The sequence below is a fragment of the Pieris rapae genome, chromosome 15 (assembly GCF_905147795.1).
Source record: "Pieris rapae chromosome 15, ilPieRapa1.1, whole genome shotgun sequence".
In the NCBI taxonomy this organism is placed as follows: Eukaryota; Metazoa; Arthropoda; class Insecta; order Lepidoptera; family Pieridae; genus Pieris; species Pieris rapae.
The window spans coordinates 8906027-8930310 of record NC_059523.1 but is presented as its reverse complement, the minus strand read 5'-3'; the positions used below and the strand labels follow the sequence as shown (position 1 = coordinate 8930310).

Here is a 24284-nt window from a genome sequence, read left to right as displayed (position 1 = left end):
TTAATAAAACAACATTTAAAAAATAATCGAAACGAAAAGTTAAGCTAAACTAATTACTATATTTATTGTTATATCTAATTAAATACATGAATTATACCAACACCAAATTGTCTCGTGTACAAATAAATGGATATTAGAGATTTAAACATTTGCCGGTTTTGTCTATATGACTGTTAAACAATTGTGATATATAAGTCACATTTTTGATGTGGAAGAAAAGGGTTTTGTAATAGAAATCTGACATGACTAGCGACTAGCACATTTTATAAATTATTGTCTATTTATTATATTAATAATTTAGTGTATATTTAAGCTTAAGATGTAAAAATTTAAATAGTAATTGTATTTGTCGCATTGTTTTAATTTATCAAATTGACTATTGCATTTAAAATTGATCTCTTGGTATTGAAATAAATAGTTTACGTTAGTAAGTGTTTTATTTATGAGGTTTTTCTAATTATATTTATGATGCGATGAACGCAGGGATGTGGTCGAACTTTCTTAGACCCAATTCAAAATGTATGTGTTAAATTAAACTTTCATATAAAGGGAAAAAGTATATATACTCCTTTACGAGAATTTATTTAACCACACTCCTGTCACAAATTGCATAGCAAAAACATTGCATCTGGAATATTACAAAAGTCGGTCTAATCTTAGTTTTGTAGCACTGATCATAATAATGCTATATTTAAAATAGTACATATATTAAGATTTGTAATGTCATTTGTTTGTACATTTTGGGATATTTTTCTACTATTTTTTGACCACATTGTTTTCTTATAAATCTCGTAGATTTTTTACCGACATTTTCATTCACTATACAAAGCCTACCAATTTATTAAAATGTATGTTATGGGGATTTCAGTGCTGCGTTTTTGTAACTTCTGTATTTGACGCCGTTTTCCATTTAAGGGGGCTAGAGTAGAGTGGAAGTTCATAAGGAGTGGATGAGATTCTATTTTAGAAATCGTCTTTTTTATCTACCACTAATACCACCACTATAAATGAACTATGAAAGTAAATAATATGTAGCTAGCTATAGCTTCACATACATGTATATATATCGTGGATTGAGCCCTTTTCCTAGTATCGCATTGATTCATTCATGAATCACAAGCTCCATAATAACATTTTGTTAAACTATACGTCTGTGGAACTGGTAAAGTCACTTTCAACAACCATGCTTCACAAGGAAATACGCTATTATCAAACAATCCAAATTGAACTCTATTCCAATCACAATAAAGACTAAATTATAACATGTATTTTTCCTTGGATTACATTGTTGAACGAGTGATTGATTTTAAACTCTGTGCTAAAGACATTAGGTTGTATTTTGATTAACGAGTGGAAAACGGTAACCGCAACGCGTGATGCCAAATAGCAGTCGGCGAGAATGTCAGAGCCGCGTCGACGTATAATTTAAATTTAATTTTCAAAATGGTGGGAAATGTGTGGTTTTCTTTTTTTATTGTGACAATTATGGCAGCCGTGTTAGATGGCCAGACCTTGGGAGGTAAGTGAAAGGAGTTTTTATTCAATAGCTTACATGTATTACTTAGGTCTCAAAGAGAAAGTCCGTCCAGTCGTTGTTTGATGACTGAAGGTCGGTTAAGTTATAACTTATAGAAACCGTGTTTTGCAAGTTTTGTAATATAGCGTATGACTTGAGCATACAAATATCATGTAACTACTTATTTTCACAACACAATTGGTACAAATGAATTAATAATGTTATAGACCGTTCGTGACTCGAAAATTTTTAAATGACAAAAAACTTATAGAGCATTTAATACACAAAGAAATTCTGCGGTCACTCCATAACTAGAGCTTATAACCACTGTTCGCAGCATTGTTTTGATATAACATTGAGTTCTCGAATCGTTAAGCTTCATTACTTGTCAGCTATGTTAAGCTTAAAAATGTTGTTTCTTGGATTAACAGGCGTGTTTTTAAATGTTGATTAATTATTCTCTAAGGACTTTAAATCTTCGGTAAATGATATTTGCTAAATTAATTAGCATAACATTATTCTTTATCTAAATCTTACAATCATCAGAACTTCCTTCAAGAAATCTATTTTGGTTTTGTCTACATAACCACTACACATTATGTGAATGCATTAGAGAATGCGTTTAATATATTTATATGATTACTCTTAGGAATGATATCAATTATTTTTTTCTGCCTTTAAAAGGACTAAGAAATATATACTATGAATATTCTTGACTTATTGGATATATAATCTAATAAATACCCTTTATCGTACAAAAATTTCTGTAATTATCATTATATAAATATATATCCCGTATTAGATGCTTGGAGACTAATTCTTTTTACTTATATTTGAAAATGTCATAATACCTAATTTAGTGGTTTTAAATGGGAATTAATTACAATACTGTACCTCCGCTGATCACCACTAAGTAGTCAAACTTATTTATAATTAAATATTATAAAGAATTCAAATATTTCAAAAAACGCTTTAATTCAGTATTACTTAAATGTATGTTTTTTTTTTAATATTACATTAAATCAATCGGAATATTCCGATTTGAACCGTTGATTTCCAAAATTGTGCTTTATTAGTAATTATCATTCCGTTATTATACATTGGATACACTCTAATTAATTTAAGCTTAAGTAAACTCAAATTAAGAAGCAAATATTATTATTATTGGTGCCAAGAACTGTCAAACCGTTTTTTTTTTCATTGAACTTCGGCATTTCTTGCAATTTCCAAGGCAAACGCCTTGTGATACGATAGCTACTATACTTTTTTTGTGATTTTATATATAATCCATAATATTAGGGCAATTGAATAAGCGGTAAATTTCCGGTATCTTATGGTAGTATGTTCATCTTTTAAGTTGAAGGTCGTATCTCCCCCCGTATTTCGAAAAAAGTTAGGCTAAACTTGTAACAGGCAGGCAGTAAAGATTATACTAACCTTCCTAATTTATTCTTTGGTAAAATACAAAGTTTCCCACAATTAAAATACATATGTGTTAACTAAAATTAAACATCTTACACTGTTTATATACATAAAGGTATGCATGTAAGCAAAACAATAAGTGAAAAAAGAAAACTAACTGACCTTTAAAATGATCTCATATGCCCAGCGCCATTATTGATTCGTTACGTTGGAAAACTGTTAAAAAAATGAGAAATACTCGCTTCAGTTATGAGATTTATTAAATCAAGTATTTAAAACAAACTAATGGTGTCTTCGTTATTTTCATAGCAAATTAAATATTAATAAGATGGACATCAAGCCATTTCAAGGTGAACAAGACTATCAAAATTCTGATCACGTGATGAGAACTTTTGTATTGTGACATACTTTAATTATAAAGAATCAAACTGCATTTAACATTTCTCGGACAATTTATTCGAGTTATATAATTTTATATCCAACAAATATACAGTATTGACAATATTAAAAATGGAAAAAGTAAAAAATTAAACTAAATTAGTTCTTTTATATTTGTTTAAAATTTACCTTACATATGAAATTGTTTTTTTTTCGTACTGGCCTATTATACCTCAAATATCTCTTTGGTTAGGAATTCCAAAATTAAATTTTAGAGCTTCTATTCGATTATTTAGGATTCATGTTATGTTCCCGTATTATTTTTTGATCTTTGCGTCACTCAAATTATAACATGAAATATCGCGTTATTTAGGACAACGAGTTCTATCGTGGCATCAATGCTGCAGAAACGGCTCAAAGGATGATGTGTATGGCAGCGGTGTCGCAAAAGAAAATACATTCCGTTTTTGGTTTCAATCAACGATTTCAACGGATCAATAATACTACCTATAAGATGACAAAAGTGCATAGATAGCAATGCTACATACTTTAATTAATTTAAAATATTTATTAAAAAATATACTTTTAGTTACTTAATATTATTCAAATGTTATACAGACGGATATTATTATCGCTAGACCTTCTACGTATTGCACTAAATATTTCTACGCTATTGTTTATATGTTTAAAAATATGAAAATAATTATGACCTTTAATTGTTTAAAGTTTTTATGTAAATTATTAAAGCAATTTCGCTAAGAAATTACTTCACTAATAAAGTTATCTAGCAAATTTATTTTGGACTAGAATTTATGTTAAATTGAGATTCAAAACACGAAATGGTCATTTATGAGTAGAAACTGAACTTTAATTTATACATAAAGGTCACTTTGTACAAACTACATGAGCACTTAAGCCTCGGGTCTTAGCGCAAATTTAACGACAGTTTCGTCAAGTGTCGACTTTCCAAACAAATTGTATAGTTACACGTATTCTATTAGTGCTTCCATTTAGTAACAAACACAACAATTTTCAGACATATACGTAAATTTATCTATTCGATTTTATGTGTGTTTAATCATGTCTATACATCCTTTGATAGTACAAAAGAGTTCAACGCGCAAGTGCCTGTATGCCGATTTAATAATTAATTTATCAATCTTTATCGAAGCTCTAAATTGAATATTATATGTATTAGTAAAATTTCAATAAAACAAGGAGTGTTTTATATAATATATTGTTATTAACTATAGGATGTTTCGTGGGACGTTTTAATAAAGGTATAATTTATAATATATATAAACTGTACGTATATATACCGAGGGATCCAACACGGTTGTGGGTGCTTGTTGCACTGCGATGTATTAAAAAAATTGTTACACTCATGGCTATTAAACTCTCGTGTAATGATTTCAAGGTGAAGGTGATGAAATTTTTAAAGTCAAGGTGCCTTTATAGCGTGGTCGAGTGTTTGGACCATAAGTTTGACAACACTTAATTATAAATAGCTTGACTTTTTATTATAACAGATGTTCTTATTATACGACACAATGAAAATTAATGTGATATTTGCATGCCTATTTTTGTGTGGCTGATTGTGCGGATTTTTATAATTGATTAAAAGTAGAAAGTGAAGAAAGGAGCGATTTAATAGCGACTGTTTAGTTCAGCTGGTAGACACTAGACACCCCAAACTAGACTTTTGAAAACTATTGTTAATAAAAACAAAATTGTTTCATAAATATTTTATAAGTATATTTCTTATAATACAAATAATCACTACAGCAAGGAAATGCGGCCACCATTAAAGGTACACTGCCACCAAACCAAAGCATTTGTTTTAATGTTTTTTTAAATTTACTATTCATGAATTTGTTATTCCTCCTATATTTCTGTAAAAAAAGGCAAATTTGTTATATAAAAGTTTATTTGTATTTTTAATAATAAGTTATTGTTATGTTATAATAATAATTATACGAAATAGAACTAACTATGTGTGAGACAAAAATACTTTTAAAATACATATACAATATTTTTTGTGTAGGTAATTATTAACAAATTATACGGTTTCTTGATTCAGACAATTGTGACTCTCGTAACGGTTAAACAATTATGTCGTTTTGATTTCACTGACTTTATAGAACGCGTCATAAGCTTAGTGATTAAATTTTACGTATGCCCTTTTTACGTATGCCTAGCGGCCTATCTCGGCTTTGTACTATTGAGCTTGTTAAAATATTTAAAAAAATATATAATCTATTTACTCTAATCGTGTTATTGATCGCCCAGTAGTTTCTGAATTGATTCGATACCATATACTTTATGACCATTCTAACGATCTACAACTCATTTATTGATAAAAAATTAATTAAACAGTATTTAAATTTTTCTTCACATACATAGTAATGATAAAAATAATTAAACATTTATCTAATTTAAATAAATTTAAAAAAGTTTGTTCCCTGTGAACCACCTTTAACGCTGGAAGGTTTTCCTCACAGGAGGATACTTATTCGTTGAACGTGGAAAGCACAGGTAGGTACTATCTACCAGGTGCCAACTCAAATCTTTAATTGGCTCCTGTGCACTTAAACGGCGCAGTCTCTACTCCAAACGGAACAAAATCGCCGTTGGATGAAAGACATATGTTTCAGCCGTTTATTATTTTTCGCCTGCTCTGCGGCCAGCTTTTTTGCTTGTCCAAGGGAGGTGAGACGGAGGAAACGTGGAGAAACAAGTAGCATCCCAAAGCTCATCTTCCAAATGATCAGCGATATCCCATCAGACCGCTTGCCATCGTCTCTTGCGATGCCAACACCAAAATTATTTATATATCTGCAGCTAAGGTATAAAGTTTTTATAGTGTCATTGGTCTCACCAAGGAAATATATTTCACATTTGTCAAAATTTTAAGTTAGACCCATTGAACTATCTAATATAATCTTTGATAGATTTGAAAGATAGATCTGCGTTGCCTCCTAGAGTACCTACCAGAGAGAATAAAATTTTTGTAAACAAGAACTTATTGCGAGACTAAAAATAGTCGGCCCAACCTTGTTGACAACCAACTTCTGAAGCGAGTTCTTACTCTTGTATGTTAATTTTGATGGCTCTAAATAACATTGTTATTACAATATAAGTTAGTTGCACCACGCTATATTCTAAAAATTGCTACGCCATGACGGTAAGAATATTTAATCAATCAGAAATACAAGAAAAAGAAGCCTAACGTTTAAATCGTTGTATTTTTTGGATAGGAATTTTTACAAATATTGGTGTCTAACTAGCTCTACGCTATCATTTTTTCTAAATGTGGGATTTGATAACTAGTCTTGTTATTTAATAGATCAAATAAATAAAATATAAGATGACATTTGCATGCCTATTCATATGTGGCGGATTTTTGTAATTTATGTAACTTTATTTGTAATTTATGTAAATTTATGTAAATTTATGTAACTAATTGTAAGACTAATTCTAGCAAATAAATGATTTGAATTTTTTAGTTCTATATTTCTGGCAACTTTCAGATGCCTTTGTCAACAATGTGTCACTTATTAAATTAAATGAATTTATGACGTCAATATGTATATTGACTAACTAATTAATTACTGTAACTATTAGTTATTATAAAGGAACCGATATAATTACAAAACGTTAATACATGGGCGTTGTCATTTTTCGCCGACACAATAAACTTTCACGTATAAAATATCTATACAGACAATATCGTGCAGGCATGAGGCGATGTCCATACAATGTAATAAGCAGTTGATTGACACACAAATTGTGGATCTTGTGACAAAGTCGTCTATTAAAAAAGAAACTGTTTATTTATTTATTAAGTTTACGACATCCTACATTGTACCAAATCTACTGATTATTTTACAAAATCTTCCATCTAAAATGTATGGCAATTAAAGTAAACATAAGTTTTACAAAAAATAGAAATTAAAAAAAATACAATTAAAACATTTATAAGATAAGATAAGGCACTACCTCAAAATTTTTGGCACCTAAAGCAGAAAAAAAATAGCAAAACAGCGAATTAGGTTCCAGAAAGGCATCCATGCTTTCTCTAAAACACGAAACTAATAAAGAAAGCGGCAATGCATTGAGTGTATAGGCAGCGGTATCCCTTAACATCAGGCGAGCTTCCTGCCCGTTTGCCCTATTAAAAAAAACCTAAGTCTTGGCCTAGGTTGAAGCTGGTTATTTTGGTTGACTAGGTCTTTTCTTTCCAGGACCTATGCATGGCAAAGTAGTGGTGTGTTACGTTGCCAGTTGGGCTGCATACAGAACTGGTGCAGGCAAGTTTGAGCAGAGCGACCTGGAGCCTTCTCTCTGCACTCACCTGGTATATTCATTCGCTGGTCTGGATGAACATGGCCATAGTATCAAGAGCTTGGGTAAGTGTTTTGACGTTAGTTTTCTAAAACACATCCAGTCAGTTGCAAAAACGTCAGTAAAAGTTACATTGAACATGATATATTTGAAAATTGTTGCCTAAGAGATGCGATACGCACCAATAACATTTATATTTAAGTATGTAACAAACTATATATTAATTATAAATGTTACTTTTCATAACATATAGGCATAGGTTAGTTGTTACGAATTTAAGGTATTTGAAACATTCCGTAAATATTAAGACGCGTTATTTTACATTAAACTAAAATATAGTTAATTAGTGTAGGGTACATAAGAATTCACTGCGCAAAAGACAGTGTAATCTTATAGAGTCGAATAATTTTTTTACTTGGTGAAAAGGACTTATCTCGCCAATTTATTGGTTGTGTCTATTTAAAGACATTTCTCTAAAGACGATTATCATATAGAACAAAAATTTATTCATTTCAGTTAGACATTTTAAAGAGGAAGGAGATTTTTGAAAGTCAATAATATTTAAAAAAACTTCTCTTATTGTCCCTTCCAAGAGGTAGTTTCATATGGGGAAGAACGGGCAACAAACTCTATAATTACTGTTTCAAAAATTATCAATATATAAACTACTTAAGCTAATAAATAAACAGATATTTATTGTTAGTTATTTTAAGGTCCACTCACTCCGTCTTTAAAACAGTTCTATAAACCTAGCATTATGTTCATAAGCAAGCTATTGATTATATGAACACAGCTAGTCCATATAAATCAGTATTTCTACATTTCATAGCATTGTCTATGGAAAAGGTATATCAGAAATAATCTGAATATACCTTTAAGATTTGTCGGTATCAATCCTGTTATAAAGTTTCTATTTTCAGACCCTTGGCAAGACCTGGAAAAGGACTACGGCAAAGCGGGTTACAAGCGAATGGTGGCTTTGAAAGAGAGGTACCCGCATCTTAAAGTGACCTTAGCTATTGGAGGATGGAACGAAGGCTCTCTGAAGTATTCAATAATGGCGGCTAATGCAGAAACGAGGGCAAAGTTTGTGCAGAGCGTCTTGCTTTTCTTGGAGTAAGTGTTGTTGTATATTAATTTATATTTTTTTTGTTAGTTAACTCATTAATTTAATTAGTAAGCTCTCATTTTAAACGATTAAAGTTAATTGTTACCCAGCTTCGGCGGTTCATTTAACATACTGAAGATATCTTCAATAACCACCAGCAAGCTTAATTAGCGTCTTAGTAAAATCTTGAATCTAAATAAATCATATTATATCAGATACAGGAAGGTCAAATTGTCTCGGAAAATAATCTATAATGTTAGCACGAATTTATTATCGTGTTAATTTGTTGCTGTTAAGTAAGTTATGATGTAAGTTTCTGTTTGTGTCCTATGCTAACAGGACATAGAGACCAGATTTTTTAAATTTATTTTAGTGTTCCATTTATCTATTTCGAATAATGATTATTATTAATATACTATATATATATTATAATTTAGATATATTCGCTCATTTTTAGAAGAGTTTTTGTGCGTGCGTACGTACAAACAAAGTCCAAGTGTCCGCAGTGACACTTCTTTGTAAATTAATTATTACTAAGGTAAAAGTCATGCATATGATCACTCTATGTATGTATGTATATTCACATTATTATATACTGTATACGAGCTAATGATACTAGAATAAATAAAATAAAAAGAATAAATAAATAAAACTTTTTAGAATAAATAAAAATCTGCGTTTACTGCTCAAGATGTTATGCTATCTAAAGTTCTAATATGCAACTACTAAACGAATACACTAACCCTTTTCTACAACAAAATCGCTGCACATCTTCGTGACGCTAATACTATTATTATTGCGTTTCACTCGTAATATTACTCTCATGCCTAAAAAAGTTTCACTTCAAAAAATGTGTTATGTAGCCAGATTTTTAAAAAGCTCTCTCTATATGATTCTCTCTACTAGAATATAATCTACCTTGATGAGAAAGTGCAGATGTCTGAACGATCTCTATGTCCAGAATTTTCTTTTCTTCACATGTATATTGATTATTGAACCTGTTTTAATTTCAGTACATACAAATTTGATGGTCTTGACTTGGACTGGGAGTATCCAACGAGGCGTGACGGTAGACCCGAAGACAAGGCAAACTACGTGTTATTGGTCAAGGTATGTAATTGTTATTCTATATAAAAATAATACAATTTTAATGTGACAGGCAAACATAACAAACTCGAAGAGAGAAAAATTAAATTATAAAAACTAAAGAAAATTTGATTTCAAATTATATCAAGGATATCCAGACCTAGCACGTTTATGCTTAGCTCATCTGGATATCAATAAAAAGAAAGCTTCTTCTAAAAGAGGGACAAATGCTAAGATAACTGGGGTATCTGGGTGTTTTAAATAATAGAGATTTTTATTCTATATGAACCACTCGCGTATAACAACAGAATATCAGCGAAATACTGAAGTGTTAATTGTTATCTAACGAATGAATACAATGTAACCGTTGAAGAGAGTGTCTACTAGTTGTACTCTCGGGAAATATGATTCCCTGCGTAGAGTTGGGGAAATCTGATTCTTAACTATCTTGAAAGCAAACAGTATATTAATAATTTATTGTTTTCCAATGACAGCATCGTAAAATTCACTAGCTTGGTATCGTATAGGTATACGATATACCTATCGTATAATATACCACGTAGTAGATTTAAATACTTGAAAAAGATTAATGTATAAGACGTACATAAAAATGTACTAACTAAAAGGAAAGGCTAAAAATAAATCTTTGCAATATGGCCATATATAACTTGAGTAGTTATTTTAAATTCTTATTTAATACTGCTAAATGTGTGACGATCTGTTTACCAAAATATCATTACATTTTTCAGGAACTGAAAGAGGCCTTTGAGTCAAAAGGTTATATACTGACGGCAGCACTCGGAGCAGGTAAAGAGACCATGGAATCAGCATATGACCTCGCCAAGTTGAGTCGGTATCTCGACTTCTTGCATATGATGTGTTATGATTACCACGGCACCTGGGACGGTGTTGTTGGGGCCAATGCCCCGCTACGAGGGACCAACGATCAGGACGTGTTAAGCTTGGTAAGTATATACAGAGAGAAGATTGTCAGTCTGATAGAATTTGTTTCTATCTTGTCTAGTATCTTGTCTATAAAAAACTGACAATACGTCAGTTTTTTATTTATTTATTTACATACATTATTACAGTCTAGACTTTTATTTATTTATTTATCAATACTTGCATTGACATAATCAAAATTTAACATAGTTTAATGAAAAGAAGTACAACTGGCGATAAGCAAGAAGTGTAAAAATACATAATATTTTTTAATACAAAACTTAACTGAAATTGTATGTAACATCTATCCTACATGATAAATAAAAAGTATTTGTACAGTAGTTTTTTTATAAAGTGTAGTGTAAAAATTAGTTTATGTTATTTTCAGGAATTCACCATCAAATATATGTTAGCTCATGGCGTCAGTCCTTACAAGATGGTACTGGGTCTACCCATGTACGGTCGTAACTTCATTCTGGAGAACCCTGGGGTTAAGAAGATTCTGTTCGGAGTCACAACTGTCAAGAGTATGGGATTCCAAGGACCATTTACTAAGGAAGCCGGGTTTATGGGTTATAATGAGGTAAAAATATTAACGAACGATATAATTATGTAACAAAGAGCAGTGTTAGCCTAGTGGTTTAAGCGTGCGACTCTCATTCCGAGGTCATAGGTTCGATCCCCAGCTGTGCACCAATGGACATCCTTTCTATGTGCGCATTTAACGCTTGTTCGTACGGTGAAGAAAAATCCTGAGGAATCCGTAATGTCTTAGACCCGAAAAGTCGACGGCGTGTGTCAAGTACAGCTACCTATTACTTGCTACTACAAAATTATCTGAATAGATATCTGAGGAGGATATCTACCTAAAGAGATTAGGCCTGAATATTTACTAAAAATTTATTCTAAATAATATTACATAAAACACAACTTCTAGATGTCTTGTTCACTATTGATGTCATTTTGTGTATTGATGTTATAGATTTGTGCGGAAGTAACAAATAAGTCAGCGACATGGACTCAACACTGGCACGAACAAACCGCAACGCCATATTTGCGCGACGGTGCACGAGTTATATCATACGACAATGCAAGATCTATTGCTATTAAAGTCAAGTAAGTATAATTAAAAGAGCCTAGTGACTTGAGCAATGGAGCTTCCTATTTGTGCATTTAACAATCGCTTAAACGGTGAAGAATACCATCGTGATGTAACCGGCTTTCTAAGGCAGAAAGTCGACGGCATGTGTTGAGCACAGGAGGATCAATTGCCCATAAGATTTACAAATGATCATGACACAAATACAGAAATCTGAGGCATAGACTAAAAAGTTGTAGCGCTACTGATGTGTCTATATATTTTTTTATTATAATTAAATACCTGACCATTCATTAATGTTAGTCCAAATAAATTAGATAGATTTAAATAGGGACCAGGGCAGAGTAGAGTTTTTTTAAGTTTTCCATACATTTACTAATAACATGTTAATTCCCAAGAACTCCATAAAATTTTATAGAATACAGTCAATAAGAACTTTCCTTAATGATCTTCGTTAGTAAGCATAATTATTACTTAACACAACTATATACGATAATCTTAATATCAGGCAAGGTTTTTTTAATCTAGACTTACAATTACTATGGTTATTTTAGATTGGCCATAGACTATGGTCTCGGTGGTCTGATGGTGTGGAGTATTGATACAGACGACTTCCGCGGCGCGTGCGAGAGCGAGAAGGATGCATACATAGACTTTGTGGATAGATATAATAAGATTGTAGACGAGCCAATACTCCAAGAAGCTTTGAAGACTTTAAACCTACCTGATGGTAAGAAAATAAATAGAAATATATATATAAGATACCGTAAATTTTATAAATTAATTATATGTAGTGTATTGTATATAGTATCATATATAAATATCAGCTTAACGGCTAACTTAACAATGTTAGTGTTTAAATGTTATTTTAATTTACTGTACTATAATATTATATTTTCAAAAATAACACAGGAAACCTAGGATGTTAAACGTTATCCAAATAATTTATATGTTGTTTGACAGGTAGCAATAATTCTAACAGTACTTTATATTATTTCCAGCGAACCGAATAGAGAACTTAAGCAGACGCACAGCGTATGTCGTTTCAAATGGACGCTTACACCTTCGACTTCCAGAAGGAAACTACTCCAACTACAATCTAATGAGAACTATTGACGAAGCCACTCTATTAGCACTAGAAGAGAAGAGAATCCTAGATGAGATAGAGTTAGTGAACAAGAAGAATGAAATTGGTTATGAGCCCGATTCAGCTGTAGGCCTATCTAGTAGTTATTTGTCTATGGTTCTATGTTTTGCCTTACTTATCTATTGAGGTTTGAGTTAAGATATAAAATATAGAAATTGAACTCATGAACTTTTTGAATCTGTGGCTTCTTTAGCCAAGCGTTTGGCAGTCGTGAGGGATTGATAAATAGACATAAAAATGATAGACTAGACTGAATCGAAAATTAATACGAAATACGTATTAATAATATTTATTCTGTATTTGAAATTAAACATTATCACTTACGAGTCCTCGCGTTAAGTTTCCGGCGCGAAAACTGTCTCCCAGCCCGACACACTACTGAGAAGTTTTGTATTGTATAGAAATATAAAACTTTATTTCAATTTCTATATTGTGTCTGTTACATTTACTTATACTATTAGATACTCAGAAACATACTGTTGGCTAAACTAAGATTATGTTCTCCATAACTCTATGAAATATCTATCGCTTGAAAATTGACACAAGGGGCAACTTATTTCTATATACATACAGCGCCATCTATTGGAATATGTGATAAATTGCCGTCGCAAGCAGTGGCTTCAACATAGAACGTATAATTGGGAAAAGAGGTATTTGTTGAGAACCCTGTAAGCCACAAATGGTGACTTGATTATTGTGTGTGTTTGCTGATATTATTTTTATGTAAAACATTTCTCGTAGTCTTTTAGATATATGTTACTTAAATGTTAAATACCCATCATTGTGTACATCTTTTTATATGTACAAAATTTGTCGGAATTTAGGCATCTATATACAATCAATTTTATTTTTACTAAGGATATAAAATATATTATCGCTATGCTAATTCATTCGTTAATATGTTTTTGCCCATCATATGTTATCAAAAAATACTTCAATTCTAATTTTCCAGTATTATTTTTATATCAACCACATATTACTTGTCTTATTGTTTGAACTATCCATTAATATATTTGAACTTGTAGTTTCTGAGCGTCAATCAAATAAACAAAATGGCGGCTTTATATAGATACATTTTCTAACAATACATTCGGTTTCCAAAACATATTTATCGTTTTGCTGTTTTTCTTCTCCTGGTTAAGTTTTCACTGCCTTTTTAATACTCACGATACTACAAAGAATACTCTGTTATGAATTTGTTTCTATGTAAATAGTAGATATTTCTATATTTTTTTTAATAAAATAGTGTACTTTGAACAGTTTTTCATTTACAAATAAATCAATATGTAGACATCTATATATTCTAAATTGCATGGGATTTAAAGCAAGACTCTTACGAAATAAATAAAATCGTATTATCAAAAACGAAGCAGTGTTGGCAGCTTATCGCTCAAAGAGCATGACAGATATACAGGTTTTCGATCACATTTTACACACATTTAACACATACTCTATTACGCGCATTTAACACATACTCTGCCATACCGTGGACCCAAAAAACAGGCTGATATAATAGAAGATTATATATTAAGAAAGAAGAAGAGAAAACAGCAGTTCAGGCCAAGGGTATACCACTGGTTAAGGATACTGTACATTTTTCCATAAAAATAAAGGCTCGCGAATATTTATAATTAATTTTATTACTCAAAGCGTGTCTGTAACATCCGGTTTTTATAATTAAAACATCACTTGTAATTGCTACGAGTCGTTATTGTACATTGTATTGTATATGTACATTTTTTTCCGCATTTAATTGTGTTTAGGTTCTTTTCATAACAGATAAACGATATCGTTACATATATATTTTTAACTATAAAATATATTAATCAACAAACAATTTGGTAAATGTTTACTCAGGAGCCGTACAAGTAATATGTAAGCAGATTAACTGCAATTTATCCCCCCCCCCCTCAAGCACTCAAAAACAAATAGCACATAAACGTATTACTTTTTTGTAGGAGTTCTTGAAAATGCATTTCGTTTTTAAGCATAGACAATGTGTGAGTAAAAAAGTATTTAATTGCTGTTGACGTAATGACCTAAAATAAAATCAAAGACCACTATAGTGCTTACGTTATACTTGAACGGCGTTAAATGTACAAATAACGTTTAAAAGTAGGCAAATAAAAACTTAATATACCACGGAAATAAATATATTTTAATTTAATAATAACTACAGGTCTTCGTAAGGTGATCCACAACGCACATTGTAGAAATGGTCGCACACCTGAAAAATATTTTATAATAAAGTTGAACTGTATAATATCTGAATTATGACGATGTGACATGCCCACATCTGCTTTACTGATAAGTCTTCTATCTTTGTTCACTCTTTAGGGAATGACTGGGCCGGTAAATGAAACTACTGAATAAATTAGCATTGAACTTGACCAGCGAAAGGTCGTGTAAATATATATGTAATACAAATTTAACAAGAAGTCAAGATAGTTTCATTTACCGGCCCAGTTATTCCCTAATGAGTGAACAGTCTCTATAATAAATTATAAACAAAAGACAGTGCAACAACATTCACAACTCAGCCAATTGGGATACTAAAACTTCTGCATTTAGCCTTTAGACTTTTGACTTGTGACTTTGTGGATTGAAGCAGCAAGCAAGTTGTTCCAGAATTGAGTTGCAATCAAACACGATAATAGTTAATACACTGTCTGTTTAGGAGGTCTTAATATTAATAATAGGTCTTAATTTTATACTATCCGTTACGACAAACATTTGCCCCGAGTAGTTTACAATAAATACCTGAAACTGTTCGTTGAATAGAGTCCCATTCGTACAAAGGTCAGTATTGACCAGACGATGACGCCAGCAGAAATGATAAGCCTGAAAAAAAAAGTACGCATAATTTATCATGCAGATAAAATAAACACAAAAATATTTACACACTATTTTTATACAAAACTCCCAAGCGAGATTAGAGAATTATCACTGTTAAAATTCAAAATTGTCTTTAAACTGTAATTAATCAATAATTAATCAATTCTCTTTTAAATTGTCTTTAAACTTAAATTAATCAATTATGTTTAAAATTGTCTTTGAACTTAAATTGATCAATAATTAATCATATCAATCAAATTTTTTTATAGAAAATTACAATTTTCTAGATTACAAATTTTTTTATAGAAAAATAACTGTAAATTCCGTAACCAATGAGATTTATAAATACCTGACATCCAGCTTGCACATCAGCATAGTAGCCTCTTGGGCGTCCAGCACAGCTGAATTCTGTGTGGGGAGGTCGATCAAACACCGGGTACAATGGGGGTGAGTGGGGCAAGTGTAGCACGTGGTAGTAATCGTAGGGAACTTGGGGTAGGGCGGCAGATACCCCTGCAAGTAGATGTTAAGCAATGCTATTTGAAGTTTGATTTACGATTTGATTTATAAATGGGAGATTTTCAAACCAAGATTCTAAGTTTTTACTTTACAGCACTGTTTTCGATACGACTACAATTTCATTCTTTGATTTCATACTTCACAAAGTCGGTATCGGGAAAAGCGATTCTATTCCCGAAGACAATAAAAGATTCTTTAATATACTTATGTATAATAATGAATTAGTTTTTAATCAATGATTTAAAAAAATGTCATAATACATTTATTAAACTTCCATATTATTTTAACATTATATTATGTGCCCATATAAAATATATGCATATGTTGGAACATCAAACAATTTTCACTTACCAAGAAAAAATATTGCGATAGCTTTTAACATTTTTTAACACTAAGTACGAGGCACGCACGCGTTGTAATCTAATAAATGACTTGTAAGTATTGCTTTTAATTTAGAAGGTGATAGTACAGATATGGGAGGATGGATGGCGTTATGCGATTTATATGACTAGTCTAGTTATATAAATCGGCCATAAATACAGTTACATAAAAACGTGAATCCATAGATTCGTGGCCAAACTGATTATAGGCCTGTATACAATCAAAAGGTCCATTTCGAATAGAATATATTTTTATTTTTTACTGAAACAATTATGAATATATAGATATACATTTTTACAATATTACAGTACTTCATTGAAAAAATAACGTGTGGTACTCGGGCACTGCCGCGGTAAGGCTATATTTTATGGCTATAAGGCATAGCATTTTTTATCAACTTAGGCAATTATAATTGTTTATTTGCAGTATTCTTTTGATAACTTTAAAGATTTTTCTTTGATATTAATTCAATCTACCAATCTAATACACTACCAGACTCCGACTAACACGCCTAGTCTGTCCCGCTCTAACGCGTATTGGTCGCACCATATACGATATACGAAATCGTGTGTTAGGTTTTTTTCGTTACGGAATCTCTTGATTCGGTCGCCGTGCTCAAAACCCGCGATAAAATCTATGCAATAGCTTAAAATGCATGATCATTTGTAACAGAACTTAGGGGTGGACTAGATAGACTTGCAAACTGGTTGTAAATTTAGAATTAAGTTCTTTCCTGACGTTCATAAGTGTACTTGTTAACCTATATGAACAAAGTTATTTTGACTTTGACTTACTGTGGTTGACAGTACTTTTTGTGGATTATTAAGTTACTACCCTATTTGGGTGTTGGCCTCTAAATTTTCATTTCAGAGACGCAGTTTCATGAACAGAACAGACACATGAACAGCCGGGAATCGAACGAACGACCTCAGCCATCAGCGTCGCACGCTAAAGTCAATACTTTCTATCTATAATATTTTTGATGACATTTCATTCTTTTTCATTCGTATTTCTACAACTTCAATGGAATCAGAAATATATCCTAAGATACAAATATATATTTTATATATTCTTCATTCATTTCGTATACTATGGTGCCTTTCTTTTTCCCCTCTTGACAAAAGATTTTTTTATGGTACAATTCACTCATTTTTTTCTATTTCTTGTGTTATCTGAATACGTCGTCGAAAAGAAAGCCAGGTCGCCCTCTTGTATGGTGGAACGACTGAACCGAGCTTAAAAAAGTTGGTGGGAAAGATTGGAAGAGAAATGCTCAAGATGGAGCCCGTTGAAGACATAGAAACTCTATAAGAGGTCCTTAAAAAAATTAAAAGTGTTTTTAAAAAAATAAATTAAATTAAAAAATATATTTTTTTTTGTAAAAATGGATGACTGTTTCGAGGAATAAATGAGGTTCAATTATTATTATTCCATATTTATATATAATTATGTCCCTATACATAAAATTTGGGTTTTGTATGGGATAACAAAATGTAGTTTTTTTTAATACAATACATTTAATCAATCAGACTATGTACCATTAATCACTTTACACTTTTGCTATCTTATAAGTAGTTTATTGAGCTACTAAAAATCATTCGGACTGAGATTTTCATTGAATCAATAAAACGGTTTCGACTGTCTCATTAGAGTTGAATTTTTTTATCTTGCAAGAAGTTATACAAATTAAAAACCATGGTAATCTCTTGCAGCAAGGTGAAGGTACAAGGTAGTACGGTGGATGTCAGTGCGATTGACCAGCCTTGGTGGTTCAGCAACTACCTTTACCATTGTACCCACACCATCATGGACTTAATATTAAATTGGTGCGAGAGACTTTCAAGAGGAACAGAACAGCATTGACAAATGTCTATAGTTATTTCTTCTTCTCAGTCGTATTCTTCATTGCTGAAGGTTGTATTGTAAGGTTCTTGCTAGTGATATCTACTCTACTTTATTCCATCTCTAGCTTCCCTTAGCGCAGCTGTTAAGGGGAGACCCCTGAGAATCCTAACTTGGTCACATCAGCGGGTTGGCGATCTGCTATGTGCTCGTTTACCTTAGTTCTAGAAGATTTACGTCTTTTAAAACAGAACGACAGAACTGTTCAGTAATGCATTAAGCTATCCATAGGATCTCTAGTATCATTTTTCGCGACCCGAAGGCTGTTTTGCTTACTACCGACCTTCTATGTCATCTAACACTGCCCACTGTCCATATATATTTTATACTATGCTTATACTATGGCTTCACAGTCATATATAATATATTAATACAATTAGGTGCAATGATTTATAAATCAGTTTTACCCGGCTCAAATGTAAAATAGAAATATGACACTATTTTAATATATAATTATTAATTTATGGAATATAATTTCAATAATCGATATGAATATAAAAATTATTACATATTTAAGCGATATTTGTACATCAATTTTAATTTAATATACCCGAGTTTTAACCGGGTACAGAAATAGTAAATAGAAGAATTTTTGGTATAGAAACATTTATTTTGGACATTCTTCTCTTATAATGGATGTGCCGAAGTGTTTTTTTTTGTCAATTTTATGTTTACTGTACTATATATATAATAAGTGTAATATTTTATATCTAAACATAGAACGTGTATTACACGTCGTTCTATAATAAATAATAAATTGATGTTAAATTCATATTAATAGTGGTTGTAACTTTTTTATTCATAAAATAGTATTTTTAGCAAGAGGAAAAAATATATTAAAGCTAAAAGTTTGACCTCAATCGACATTCTAATTACAAGTCAGTCAAAGTTGTCTGTTTGGGTTCGAATTTGAAATTCGGTTGACCTCAATCAATCAAATCACTTAATGGTATGCGGGCGCCACTTTGTATGCTTAAAGCTAGGTATGTTTTCGGAAAATATATATAGAATAATAATAATGTATGCAATATAGAAAAACAATTGTCTTTGGTACATAAATACGCAGATTAAAAAAATTGATACCAATTAACAACATTAACATATACATTTTTTGAAGTTTTTTTTTTTTTCTTCTTTCCCATAACTTCATTCTTCTTCCATTCGCTCGTAAAGGAAATCAGAATTGGTCTTGGTTTTCCAGAAGACTTTCCCTTTCCTAGACGATATATTTTGTTTATCTCATGTTCTTGTAATTGTATGTCAAGGTCAGTTTTGAAAATATGTATTGTATTTTGTATTAATTCTTGTGTAGACCTTTCGCCTTCATTTACTCCAAACATTATCAAATTGTTTTGCTTCTTTCCTCTTTTTAAACTTTCTACTTCCTTTTCGAGATTTTCTACTTTTATTTTTAAGTTTCTATTTTCTGTTATAATAGGTTGAAGTTTTTCGTCTAATCTCTCCATTATATTATTTGTTATCGAATCTTTCAATTCTATTGTTTGGTTCAAGATTTCATTCTTCATTTTATCAAACAATAGTTGAAACTGATCCTCCATTCTTGTAAACTAAATCTGCGTGTTATGGAACGTAATTAGTGGTAGTTTTTATTTACTTGCTCTGGCAACACTAGTTAGCTGTTACTGTGACAAGTGTCAATGTCATTGATCTTTTGTCTATGCTCAATATGATTGGTGGATTTCTAACCTCTAATTATCACTTTTTGGAGATACTTTTGTTGAAATTCAAGAACTTACGTGATATTGTGTGAAATCGGTAGTTCCACTACACGGACGACACTTCAATTTGTGTTTTGTGACGTCGCAGTCTCAAGAACAGTGTACGAAATTATTTTTTAGCACTCAATAATACGGAGCTACACAATTACGATGCTTACAGTATGACAGCCCAGAGATCTAATACTTGGAACTATAACTAATACTTGGAAGAGATATTGGTCACTCAGTGAAGTCATGAAGAACCAGGATATGTCTATGAGGAACAAGAGGAGAATATACAATATGTGTATCTTACCATGCTTACTATATGGGTGCCAAACATGGGCATTGACAGAAGAACAAGCAAGGAAAATAAAAGTTTGTCAGAATGGAATGGAGAGAAGCACAATAGGAATTAAAAGAAAAGACCGAGTTAAACTAAAATGTATCAAAAACAAAACAAAATTTAAGAATGCATACACAACATACAGGTGCTTAAAGTGGAGGTGGGCTGGGCATATGATAAGAGAGAAGAAGGAGAAATGGACGAGAATAATAACTGAATGGCAACCACGAGATAGTAAAAGAAACAGAGGCAGACAGACTAGAAGATGGGAGGACGACATCAAAAAAGTGGCGGGCCCAATATGGACGCGCATAGCGAAAAATAGAACAGAGTGGAAATCTTTAGAGGAGGCCTATGTCGAAAGACAAGCTGAAATGTAGAAACGACCGTTTACCGATACCTGATTTATGAAAAGAAAAGAAACTGTTAAAAGTTATAAACGTATTTGTAAGAAAAATTACTGTAAAATAAGTTCAGCAATAAAGGCTATTTTATTTTATTTATTTATTTATTTATTTTAACAACATTAACTTATGTTATTTACATAATCAAGCCAATTATATTGAACAGTACTTATTAAAACTAACAACTGTTATATCAAACAACTGCTACCACTAAATAAATATAATTATAAAAACTATTTTTGTAATTGTTTTAAATTAGTGACAATTGACAACTCAATACACCCAAACCGATTTTTTTTTAAAATATCATGATTGAGTTTTTACACACGACAATAGAATGCTTTCCACGACAATTTCTAGTAAATGTTATAGATAATTACAATTAATAAAGAAGTGCCTTCAGTTTTATAGTGATTCATCGTTCTGAAACTCACCCTCAGAATCGTGACTTAACGCTAAATATCCGTCAGTATTTTCAGTATAAAATGTAAGAACGAACTTTAAAGCTTTATTACATTACTAATGTCTCTTATTATCTCATCTTGCCATGATTTAAATACATCTATTTTTGACAAGTCTTTTTTTAATATTTTTTTGTCTCAACACTAACTAGCATGATCAATAAAGCGTGCGCACAATTAATCATGACAAATCATTAATCGTTATCTTAAACTGATAATAGTCCATTGTCATTTCAATGCTATTATACTTTGGACCTTCGGAGCTAAGTAGTCCACGACTAATCAGATCAAAAAACATTAATTTCACGTTTTATATCACTTCGTTTTTTTATAAAAATTTTGTCGTAATCTTTTGTTACCTTCTTTGATATCGATGTTCAATGTAATGAAAAGAGACATAGGTATTTTAAACTCTTTACTTAAATATTTACACCTGTTTTCATAAAACTAAAGTGAAATAACTGTGTTTTAGATACTGTATCGTCTCTTTCTGTTAAATGGCGTTAACGTAGAAAGAGACAGAGAGACTCTAGTCTACTCTTTTCTTGTTCGTAAACTTCATTAAAAAGGTCCTGTCTGTCCAGAAAAGGCCTAATACGTTGACTTGCTGCCTCTTTGCCGCTCTATCATCAGCTTGTCTCAGAGCATAAGAATGTTGAGATCCATAAATATCTCTATTTAGTCAGACTAACGGGTAGGCAATTGGGTCCCAACTTCTCTTGCTATCATTCCTTTCTAAAATTACCAGTTTCTTAATACTATCCGGTTTTCTCCTGGCAATCTGGCCAAAGTAGCTAAAAAAGAAACGTTAGTCATTTACATTATAGTCAAACTGTTGGGTCTTCTTGGAAACGATCCTCTCGGTTTAATTCATCAGCCAAACAGTCGCATGTCTTTTACAGAAGAACGCTGAGATCGGCTCATGTTTTCATATTATCTTCTTCCCGCGATACTTATCATTCGCATTTTATATATGGAAAAATAACTGTTTTTTCTTTCTGACTATAGACTATACAGGGCGTAATACTAGCTATAATAGCGTTTGAAAGGGCTGCTCGTAAGCATTATTTTTTCCGTAATAACCTATCATTAATATTTAAGGTACTTTCCCTCCGTGTGGCATCGCCGTGGGACGCCCTGTATATAGTTTCTGTGTCTATGTTTTGTTAGTAATTTATGTTATGTCTCGTAGCCTATCTGGCTGATCTATGACCGGGAAACTAGGCAGCAGGGGGTGTCAAATCTCTCCTTTTCTAAAAAGACACTTCATTTGCCCAGCACCTAACGTTTGGCGTCAAACGTCAAATTGGAAATAACCTCACGATTTTCGTCTTGCTGACATACTTGATAATTTTATCTATCCAGGGGACAATTAAATAAATAAACACAAACAAAGCCACACAGGTTTGTCTTCAGTTTAAAAATATATTAATAGTGTCCACATGCCCCGTGGCCAGTCAGTAAAATAATACTTTTTTTAATAACAGAGAGTAAGTTTATCCCTAATCTTAAAAAAAAATTATACTGTATAATCGAATCAATATATTGTATAACCGAATCTAAGAATAAACATGAGTACATATTGTATTTGACATTCGTCAGTCAAGCTTAGCGTAGGTAATATTCAGAAATCAGACGTATTGAAGTATGTGTTGAACTATTTATACCCTCGTGATAAAATCCTTACTGATAAAGGTGTAGGTTTCAGTCTCGAATCTCGACACTGAATCTTAACCTAAGCAAATAATATATAATATCTTAGTCTAAGGATACGGGTATAAGCTCGTAATTACTAAGTATACGAAATTATCGCTTATCGATCAAGTACATGACCGTAACCCTGAGGTCAACGCAACATAAGTGTATTAATGAACTGGTCTCCGATTTCTTCATTATAGTAAGGTCAGATTGCTTTCTATGTCTTTTGCCCTTCTGTCTTATATTGTATTAGAATCGTTAGTTAAATATAATATAAGGTTGTGGTGAAAATAGAATTAATATAATTTGATAAATTACATTAACTAAACATTAATTATTTAATATTAACATCAAATATAACATTGTATTTTAGCAAGCATGTGTTCAAAGAAGACATAGTAAAACCAAGAGTATAATTCCTCCTAGATGGCGTTTTAATACGCCAAAAACCAAGTAATACAAGGCATCGCCGATAGATGTCGTTAGAAAATTTGTTCTTTACTGAATGCCGCTATTATAGTATTTCCTTTCTGTGTTACTTTGGAGTTACCAAATCCGGTATCGCTTCTCGGCCTTTTGGCTAAGATCAAAGTGTAGTATCTGTTCTTTTCAGCTTAATATCTGAAAGTTCCCGCATAGCGGGACCAGTATATTAAACTGATTTTTGGAAACTGACGGGATGTTCGGGGCTCGCTCCACTCCTGTCACGGGTCGGCCCGGCATTGCAGTGCCGCCGGGATCGGCCCACAAATTTGAATGTAGAAATCATAAATGAAATGCCCATTAAAATTTAATGAATGTCATTACATTAATACTATTAGGCTTATAGCTGTGCAAAAAACAATAACTTCAAACGGCTGACGGCAAGTTACTAACTTAACTTATTAGAGAAATACAAATTGCAAATGGTCTTTTAAAATTTTTTATATAAAAAAAGAATTAAATGTTTATTTTAATTTCTGATTATAAAGGCCTGTT

At 31.6% G+C, this 24284-nt stretch overlaps 2 protein-coding genes and 1 non-coding gene across 3 annotated transcripts; 2 read left to right on the top strand and 1 right to left on the bottom strand.

Annotated features, from left to right (window-relative positions):
* Positions 1-1377: 1377 nt before the first annotated feature.
* Positions 1378-13913, top strand: LOC110997656 (probable chitinase 2). Its single transcript, XM_045631413.1, has 9 exons — positions 1378-1519; positions 7561-7725; positions 8581-8776; positions 9782-9878; positions 10604-10819; positions 11185-11379; positions 11779-11912; positions 12450-12625; positions 12897-13913. The coding sequence occupies exons 1-9, from the start codon at positions 1444-1446 to the stop codon at positions 13166-13168; spliced, it is 1527 nt and encodes a 508-aa protein (XP_045487369.1). The 5' UTR covers positions 1378-1443; the 3' UTR covers positions 13169-13913.
* A 1208-nt stretch (positions 13914-15121) lies between these two features.
* LOC110997652 (U-scoloptoxin(01)-Er1a) lies at positions 15122-21660 on the bottom strand (the record flags this gene model as incomplete). Its single annotated transcript, XM_045631519.1, has 4 exons — positions 15122-15269; positions 15803-15883; positions 16227-16390; positions 21582-21660. Coding segments are annotated over 4 exons (378 nt in total), but the record flags the coding sequence as incomplete, so codon positions are not given.
* A 2206-nt stretch (positions 21661-23866) lies between these two features.
* On the top strand, positions 23867-24059 carry LOC123689846. Its single transcript, XR_006750719.1, has one exon. It is a non-coding gene; the product is annotated as a U2 spliceosomal RNA (small nuclear RNA).
* The last annotated feature ends 225 nt before the right edge of the window (positions 24060-24284 follow it).